At 44.8% G+C, this 9,758-nt stretch overlaps 2 protein-coding genes across 3 annotated transcripts in view; one reads left to right on the forward strand and one right to left on the reverse strand.

The window, feature by feature from the left end:
* Positions 1-4,135, forward strand: part of LOC143140828 (semaphorin-6D-like) — an 85,630-nt gene extending 81,495 nt beyond the window's left edge. Inside the window, exon 20 of the mRNA XM_076301946.1 lies at positions 893-4,135. Within this exon, the coding sequence (XP_076158061.1) occupies positions 893-2,349 (1,457 nt within the window). The 3' untranslated portion in view covers positions 2,350-4,135. The remainder of the gene's footprint in view (positions 1-892) is intronic.
* Positions 4,136-6,471: 2,336 nt separating this feature from the next.
* Positions 6,472-9,529, reverse strand: ecm1a (extracellular matrix protein 1a). Of its 2 annotated transcripts, none has more exons than XM_076300979.1 (4): positions 9,377-9,529; positions 8,907-9,154; positions 7,484-7,689; positions 6,472-6,932 (listed from the first exon to the last, which is right to left on the reverse strand). In XM_076300979.1, the coding sequence occupies exons 1-3, from the start codon at positions 9,423-9,425 to the stop codon at positions 7,486-7,488; spliced, it is 501 nt and encodes a 166-aa protein (XP_076157094.1). In that variant the 5' UTR covers positions 9,426-9,529; the 3' UTR covers positions 6,472-6,932; positions 7,484-7,485. The 2 variants fall into 2 exon arrangements, with proteins under 2 accessions (XP_076157094.1, XP_076157093.1); XM_076300978.1 differs by having other exon boundaries at positions 7,450-7,689.
* Positions 9,530-9,758: the final 229 nt, after the last annotated feature.

Below are 9,758 nucleotides of genomic sequence, written 5' to 3' on the forward strand. Positions count from 1 at the left end.
TGAGAAACGAGACGGAGACAAAGAGAGAGAGAGAGAGGGAGACAGAGAGAGAGAAGGAGACAGAGAGAGAGAGAGAGAGAGAGACAGAGAGAGAGAGAGAGCGAGCGAAGGCGAGAAAAGAGAAGGGAAAAAAAATCACATCTTTTTTGAGTCTAATTACTATCTCTGCTCTGTTTCGCCTTTGTCTATTTTTACACCACAAAGAGAAACAATGAGATGAAAGCGAGACGAAAAATGTTATTTGGTTCACAAGGCAGAGTGCAGCAGTGGGACATAATGTTTGTGCATGTTTAAGTGGGTGTAAAAGCGTGTGTGTGTGCGCACATGTGGGTCTCGGTGTGCGTGTGTGCATGTGTGTGTATGTGTCTGTGTCAGGATACGTCTGTGTGTGTATGGTGTATGTATGTGTGTGTGTGAGTGTGTGTATGTGTGTGATCAATCTGCTAAGCCTCCTCTGTTGCTTTGTCTTGATGTTTTTATACCAAAATAAGCAACAGTTGCCCCTGCAGCCACACAGCTTTCATGAATATCCAGATCCAAATTTCTGATCTGTTTATTTTCCACCAAGCTTCACAGAGAACATTTGCCAGTGCATTGAGCTTCATGTTATCAAATATAAAGGCTCTGTGGTGTGGGCTGTTACACTTTAAACTCTGCTGTGAATACCAGAGAAATTGCCTGGTTAATTTTAGCTGTAAAATATAACCCATAAAAGTGTAGCACAAATCTAGATGCTAAATTGGTGAAAGGACACTTTGAGTGCTCTTGTCATTTGCCTACACACTGAAATTCTAGGCTTTCTATTAGACATTGTCAAACTTTATGACCCCACACATTGAACATTTCCCTTCTTTTTTTTCCTTCTCCAAATGTTCATTCTCTCTGTCCACAGGTGTCAAGGGAGCCCCGGAGATGGATAAGGCCAGCCACAGTGTCCACTACACCCTCCTGATCGCGTGCGTCCTGGTGGCCTTCGTGCTCGGCGCCTTCCTCTCGGCCTTTGTGGTCTCCTGCTACTGCAGCCACAGCGCCCACCGCCACGGCCAGCAGCTGGACAAGGAACCCGAGACACCCCTGCCCCACGCTCTCTCCCTGCGGAGCCTGGCCAAGCTCAACGGCCTGCTGGACACCCAGCCCGGCAAGATGGACAGCAAGATGGACATCTCCTCGCCTAAGGTCTACAACTCCTACATCCCCAACGGCAAGGAGCACTGCACCCCCGTTAGCCACGGTACCCCGGGGGCCGAGAGCCGGGACCTGAGCCTGCACCAGGGGGAGGACCTGTCGGGGCTGCCCACCCCAGACACGACTCCCGAGCTGCCCATCAAGAGCATGAAGGCCTTCCGGAACCAGTGGGAGCGTAATCAGAACTGCAACAACGCCAAGGAGCCCAACGTAGCGTCCCTGGGCGGTGGCAGCGGCGGTGGCAGCAGCAGCATGTCGTCCAGACCCTGCTCAGGGCTGACCCAGCAGGTGTACCCCTTTTCGCACAGCCTGCCCAACGGCCAGGGCCCCGGACTGTCCCTGCACCTGCCTGAGGAGCGGAAGATCTCCAACGACGAGCGCGCCGCCATGGCAGGAGCCACGGCCGCCCCGTCACCGGCCCAGCCCTACTCGCTGGGGCCGCAGTCGGTGGTGGACGTGTCCACGCTGGACGAGCTCCTGAAGCACATCCACGAGGCCAACGCCAGCGGTGCGGGCGGCGGCATCGCCGTGCTCACCTCCGCCCTCCTGCCCGGCGCGTCCAGCCCGGGCTTCTCGCTGCACCACGCGCAGATCCCCGAGACGGAGACGGCGTCGTACTACAGCTCGTCCACGCTGCCCCGCGACGGGCTGACGCGGCGGCTGGACGTGCCTCCGGAGTCGCTGTCGTCCGGCGCGCACCCCTCGCACCCGCAGCTTCAGCAGCAGCATTCGCACCACCAGCAGCAGCAGCAGCAGCAGCTCCAGCAGCTGCAGCCCGTGCCGGAGCGGTCAGTGTCCCGGCAGCCGTCGCAACGCCAGTCCCTGATCCGTATGGGCAGCAGTGCGGGAGCCGGGGGCGCCATCCCCCGCCAGCGCAGCAGCATGAGCCAGTGGCCGGCAGCGCAGCAGCGGCTAGTGCGGGTCAGCTCGGGTTCAGGCGGCGGCTACGAGATTGGGGAGGCGAGCCGGCCGCTCATCCCCGGCGCAGGTGGCGGAGGCGGCGGTACCTGCCTGACACGGCAGCACAGCTACAGCGAGCCGCCTCACATGCACCGCGCCGCCATGGTGAGGCGCACGGCCTCGCTCAAGCCCCAACTGCCGCCCAAACCCCTCCTGCTACCCGCCTCCTCGCCCCTCGGCCAGCAGGGCAAGTTCAACTACTGACCGCCCCCCACTCCCCCCTCCTCAAGGACCAACCTAGCGTCCTCTCCTCTCCCCCCTTTCTGTCCAAGGATGCACACCACGGAGCTGTACAGAAACGAACGGTTGACTCTCGCTCCAGTGCAATCCTCACACTGACTGATCCTCTGGGACTCCGAGTCATGCTTGGCAGAGGGAAGAGAGACACTCCAAAGCATCTCTCCCTTATGGCAGCTTGGCCAACGACCAAGATGTCTCTGCGCTATGAAGGAGATTCAAGCCCCTGTCAGTGCTTAACCTGCAAGAAAATGAATGTTTTTTTTTTGTACCATATTGGTATTGGTTATCACAGTCCACACCGAGGATCAGGATCAGGGACGGAAAGGTCACACACAGATCAAGGCGCTGTGCTAAGTCGGACGTTGCGCTCATCGGTCGTCTTTCCCAAGAGGCCCTGGAATGTAAAACCACAACCTTTGCGTCCTCTTGGGCTTTTGTCTAATGCTAAGCAGCAGACGAGACCACATTCGGAATCAGTACACAGCCACTGTCACGGTTCCTTGTGCAACTTTGTTACACACTGCATACTGCATATGTGTAAAGACAAGAGTATACTGAATGTGTGAGAAGTACAACGACATCAGTCCACGTGCATTAATTCTACAAAGCAGCTGTGTAAGCGTTGAACAAGTGGACTCGGCCTGCCCTTTATGCTGTCATGGAGGAAGGAAGACCCTCAGAAATGCCCGTCCAGCCACAGATAGACTCTTTCGATGGTATTCAGCAATAACCCAGCAACTGATGACCAACACACATCCACAACCTCTCAATCCTGCAGTCACATGCCTTCAAGAGAGGCTCCTAACAGTTAATAACTGTAATCTAACCAGAACAGTTGGGATGGTAATGCCAGCTGGACAGAGTGGGTCTTCACCATGGTGCTTTGTCAGTGCAGGCCCAGCTTCAGTCAGTTTGCAGTAGTACACAGAGAAAGCTTGAGAAAGAGAGAGGGAGGTTTTCCTTTGAATTTGGTCTGTGCAGATAGCAGTAGAGCACAGCTCATGACGACCTGGGTAAGAAACCACCCCCTCCCCAAGCTATTGTATCTCATGGTTATGTGCACAGTTGGCTGAAGTTCCCTACACTCTGCTCTTGTAGAGGTACCACAGTACCCCCTGGTGGACTGAAACAGCAACACAGCCCAGTACAGCAACACGCTAGAAGTTTTGCCTGTGTTACACCCCTAGTCATAACTGTACCATTGCTATATATTTTGTGAACAAATAGTGTACATAAAGATTCTGTGTAATAACTACTAGCCAAACATTTCTGTATGTGTAAATGTGTGCCTTATTTAATATTATGTGATAATGGAAAAGGGCAATGAGTATGTGTTTGCATAATGGGCACTGCTATGTTTTCTTAGTCCTCTCCTCCCCAAATTCCCAAAGCAGTGTGTTAAGGCTGTTGTGTTAGCACTTTATATGACACCATCTTAGAATATTACACCTGCAAAATGTTGACCAACAATGTAGGGGTATGATGTGAGCATTCAGGGCAATGTTGGTATGAGTCGGAATGCATGAGTTCAAGTGTTGAGGTGTTCAACGAAGTGAAACCACAGTTCATTTTAAAGTTTCATTCTATACAGTGTTGTCCACTTGTCTTATTCCCATTTAGTATTTTATGTTTATATTGTTTGTAAAAAAAATCCACTTAGTCACAGAGGAAACCAATAGCATGCACAGGGGTGTAGTCCACACTGGTATTGAAAAATGGTCATAAAGTCGTCATATTAAAAGAAAATCTTGTGTGTGTTTTCTTTAATGTTCTGTCATGTCTGGGGTTTTCAATTGAAAATGCTGTTCTGAATTGAACTGAAAGGTAACATCAGGGGTTGTGAAGCAAAAGAAAAAAATATTCCTACCGTGAAACATTATTGGATGCAAGGGCAGTATTGTATAATCTGCAATACCATCATTGACCACCAGTGGGCCACAGTGAAAACCACTGTTTTATGTTGACGTGTGGGAGTGCGGATTTCATTCTTGAGGTGAGACAAATGTGATTTAACCAAACAGCTGCAGTGTTGGCATAAGAACTGTAGGTTGTTTTGGGACCACTGAATGTTGAATCTGGGGAAGCCAACATTGACTAAACTAATTCCATTAGATTTCTGGAAAATGCAGATGTATGAAATGGCTGTCTCTGAGTGTGTTGTAAACTCAGAAAGATCAGAAAGCACTATTGATATTGATATATATTGATTACATATACCGTAGTGCTTTCTGAACTTTCTGAGTTTACAACACACTCACAGACAGCCATTTCATACGTGTATATGCATTTCCGGAAATCTAATGGAATTAGTTTAGTCAATGTTATATGTTAATAAAAGAAGTTTAGTGACTAGTTTAGTCAATGTTATATATACATGTCAATAAAAGAAGCTCACAACTCACACACACAGTCAATTAGAGACTCAATATGCAGCATGGGTCAGTGGAAAATCACAAGTAGTTTTCCACAAGCTGATGACATATTGTGTGTGTCACATAGATAACCGCAGACACCTCCACACTTCCTCTCGTCAGGAGACTTGGATGAGGATTTGTCATGCATGCTCCTGCTTTTCCCACACATGCCGAGTCCGCATCCATGAGGCTCAGCCCGAGCTGTGTACCAGTGATGCCACACATAGGGAGTGTGTAGTCGTGTGGGACGGGAGGAACACGCTACTGGGAAAATCGAATCGTTTAATACACTTCCACCGAATACCATTTTAATGTTCTGTTTTAGTACAATTAGTCTTACTATGAAATATCTATTAATATTAGATGCATTCTGATACTGATCTTTATCTGGTTAATAGACCTATTAGTCAAGGAAATGTGTATGAAAACGTGCAGTTGGTTTAGTTAGTCAAATAGTTGAACAATGTTCCACCGGATATCATTTTAATGTTTTCTTTGTTTAGTGCAATTAGTCTTGCTATGAAATATATATTAATATTAAACATATTCTGATACTGTTTTTAATCTGGTTATTAATAGACCTATTACAGTAGTCAAGGAAATCTGTATGGAAACATGCAGTTGGTTTATTTAGTTTGGCTGATACCAATTGTTAAGAACATTGTATAAGTTGTCTATCAGACTGGTGAGTTTAAAGCATCACACAGCATTTTAAGAATTGACAATTGAAATGGGAGAAGTAACTGAGCAGCATAGCTGTCTAGTTTTCTATTACAGATCTAAACATTCCACTAGTTTAAAAATTACCGTTATGAATATAGTCCTGCATCTGTGTCCCGTTCTCAAGTTCCCATGCTGTGACATTGATGCATTTCAAAATAGCCCTCTAGCCTACAGTATACCATGAACCTGTATAAAAGTGCATTGGGTTCCTAAAGTTTTTGTATATAAATGCCATCCAGCATCTGTGCATCAGTATAGTAATGTTCAGAGTAATACCGTATAAGATTAAAGAAAAGCAGTGCAACACCCACAAATGTAATAACTTCCCAAAATGTCATAAACCACAATAGTAATAACACATTTTTACTTTTCACCTACATGTAGACACAACAATTATTACATTTGTAGGATGTTGTTTCTGGGAAGGCAAAAAAAGCCATTAGGCTACATTAACTTCACAAAAATAAATCTTTAATTTAGTGAAATTTGATCTATTTTATCAGTTGTAAGAGTAGCTTATGTCCTCTAAACAAATTTGGACTATATAATCCCTTCCCTTAGATTAATTAATTAGGAGCCAAACAGTAAAGCTTTGAAGACCCCCACTGTGTTTCTACCCTCACTTAATATCCATTAGTGGCCAAGCAGCAAAGCTGCATAAGCACCCATTATGTTTCTTCTTTACATATGATTATTATGTCTCACAATTGCAGATTTAAGTTATTGTGTAGTTATTATATTATATTTAGTTGAAGTTATTGCATTTTACGGGAATTCAATGTTTGTGGGTGTTACAGAGCATAATAGTCTGCATGGTCTGCAAACAAAGGTTAATGTACATGATCTTGTGTATATGAGACATTTATACTGGTGCAAAACAAAAAGAACTCAACACAAATTGCACTGATATGATTCACTGAGCTATTTGTGGTGTGCAGAGGAGGCTCATAATGGCTTTATTATTGTCCTTGTTATCTCATTGAGTGCAGAGATGGTCCTGCTTTTTCCCACGCAATGTATAATGCACTACATATAGATAATTATTTGAAAATATTTGCATGTGTGTCTGTGCAGAAGTCAGAAAATGAAAGGGTAATTAGTTTAAAAAGAAAACAGGTAATCCTCCAAATTCAGCACTATTCAACACATTGATTTACTGTAGATATTTATTTAGAATGGATGATAATGCCACGATTATTACTGAAATAGGTTTACAGCTTGATAGAGATGGAGGAATTTCTCTCAAAATCATTCAACCTATTTAAAAATGTGGAAGTATAAATGGCAATACATAATCAGGTATATTATTTATTGGAAGTATGAATAAGTAGAGATTCTTGATTATAATTTGGATTATAATTTTTCTTATAGATGGACCCAGCCCAAGATAAGGTTCTGCTTTCTCGACTCCTGTGGAACAGAAATGACAGTTTCAGAGTCACATAAGAAACAAACCCTAACAGGTGTTTGGGTTTAATATTCTACATGTAGGGAGGTTTGAAAGGGTTAATTACTTCCTCAAATTTAGTTATGATCTTACATTAGTCTCAAATCTAATGGTCTACTCGATTGTACAATCTGATCCAGGTGAAAGTGTAAAAACATGTGTCCACTTATCACAACTTAACAGCAAATTAAACTTGCCATTCTGACACACAAAGTCTATCAGGTTCAGCATTATATTTCTCCCATCTAATCTGCAATTGTGATATTTCTCAGGTCTTATCCATACCATGGATCATGATATGAAAAGATAGATTAAGATGTCACGCAAAGTCATAATGGTGCTCGCTGATCAACTCCCCCATAGATCCAGGAATGTAAAACCACCACCATAGGCTCATGACAGCTAAGGTGAGGCTAAGGTACAGTGTAACAAGTTCAATGGAATATATGAAATTAAAATTACTGTGAATTGTAACTTTACCTATTTGTAAAGCTGCCACTGGGAACACTCTCACCCCTAGCAGGTACTGGGGTCCCAGGTGAATCTGAAGTTCACTGCAATGCTGGGGGCTGTGTAGCCAGGTGTGGGCAGGTAAGCAGGGTTGGGGGCCTCCCTCTGGAAACAGGTCAGTCTGCTCTCTTCCCACTGCTCACAGCACTTATGGGGCAGGTCCTTCACCCCATACTCCTCATCGCAGAACACGTTGAGTGCATACTCCCACTGTGCACAAATGAGACACAACTTTTACAATTTGTAACATTATTACAAAAAACATAATTGCATAACTTTTACAATTGGTAACATTATAACAAATAACATAATTGCAACATAATTGTAACATTTCACATGCAATAATTTCTCTATCCTTCATTATTTTTGTTTCCTTTCATAACCCAATAATATTGTAGACATTGATCAAATGTAGAGCTACAGGTAATATAGGTAAAGTACAAGTTTTGCTGGTCTAATTAATCATCATTTTTTGTTTTGTTTCGAATTCAAATCTAATTGGGGACTGAGATAGAGGATCAGGCAAATACATTGTTGTATTTCCTTGTGCTCATACTCTCTGTTCCATATGGAAAAGTTCAGCTTCAATGGCAAGTATACAAGTTATATTTGGATGAACAACTATACCCATTTTGGTGAGGACACACATATATAAACATGGACTGTCTTACAAGCATCCACATACACAAATATGCCCTTTTTCATCCCACAAACACACAGACACACACACACATACATAAGTAAGTATAAGTATATATACACTCTTTTGATCCCGTGAGGGATTTGGTCTCTGCATTTATCCCAATCCGTGAACACACTCAGCACACAGTGTACACACAGTGAGGTGAAGCACACACTAATCCCGGCGCAGTGAGCTGCCTGCATCACCAGCGGCGCGCGGGGAGCAGTGAGGTGTTGGGTGCCTTGCTCAAGGGCATTTCAGCCGTGTCCGTGTTCGAACCGGCAACCCTCTGGTTACAAGTCCGAAGCGCTAACCAGTAGGCCACGGCTGCCCCAACATACACATGTTACACAACCATGTGCATATTCAAACAACCATTAGCCGTCTCCCTGCCTCTCTCCGTCTCTCTCTCTCTCTTTCATGCTCTCACACACACACAGAGAAAGAGAAAGAAACACAACTTATTTGTTATATACATGTACTGTATGTGTGTACATGTATATATGTGTACACAGACCGACACACGCACAAACACACACACACACACACACACTCAAATGCTATTATTTATTTTATGTTCACATGTTATACCCGCATTGCTGTATGTCTATTTTCTTTCTTTTTTTATTCTACTGTGTTATCTGTAACACTGGCTTTGGCAACACTGTATCCAAACAGTCATGCTAATAAAGCTCCTTTGAATTTGAATTTGAATTTGAAAGAGAGAGAGAGAGAGACTGCTCACCGCCTGCGTGGCACAGCACAATGCCTGCTCTTGGGCTTGCCCCGGTGCACAGCACCTGCTGTACCAGGCCTCCACACGGTTCACTGCGGAGCCACGACGACGTTGGTGGCCCGGTACCGACTTCGCGAAGACACTGCTTGTGAAGCGGGGGCGACCGCTCCCCTGTGTGCAGAGAGCCTGCAGGTTGGCCAGAGAGGGCCTGGCTGGGGGAAAGGAGACATCAGGCTCCGAAATGTGACCAACAGAGCCTGCAAGAGAGCCAGACATGGAGAGAAACTCATGTAGTTTTTTATATGAAATAGCTGGAGCAGACCAGATACTGTTAGATTTCAAATACTAAAAACGTCACATATCAACATAAAACACTAAATAATCTGAATGAATAAGAATTGAGTATTACTTTACAATTTAGGTTCAGCAGTCTGAAGTGATATCAGCATTGTAAATGCAGTAGACAACACCATGCTTACCTCTTATCTCCACTAAAGTCAACATCACCATCACACCGAGGGTAAACATATTTGCACAGATGTTTTGTCTCTCTACCACTCTTGTACTCTCTTGCCTTATCCTTCAACACATCCACCGCACAAGTGTAAAGCTGCAAATGCAATGAACCTGGAGCTCTGGTTTGATTTTTTTGTCTGATGGCTGCAGGCTGGGACGCTCTTTTTAAATCTCAGGGGTGATGGGACACAAGCTGTGGGAGTGTGTGGGGGTACGCCAGTGCGGTGCACCAAAAGATATCGGAAAAGGGGAAAAACAGCTGACATTTTCCAACTGACTCAGTCAAAACAGGATTACTCAAATAAAAAACAAGACCACAATACAAATGGTCTCCCACTGCATGTG

Source organism: Alosa pseudoharengus, unplaced genomic scaffold (assembly GCF_046254945.1).
Source record: "Alosa pseudoharengus isolate Yale_2024_CS ecotype anadromous, Long Island Sound unplaced genomic scaffold, YU_APseudo_1.1 YU_APseudo_1.1_scf_23, whole genome shotgun sequence".
Taxonomy (NCBI): Eukaryota; Metazoa; Chordata; class Actinopteri; order Clupeiformes; family Clupeidae; genus Alosa; species Alosa pseudoharengus.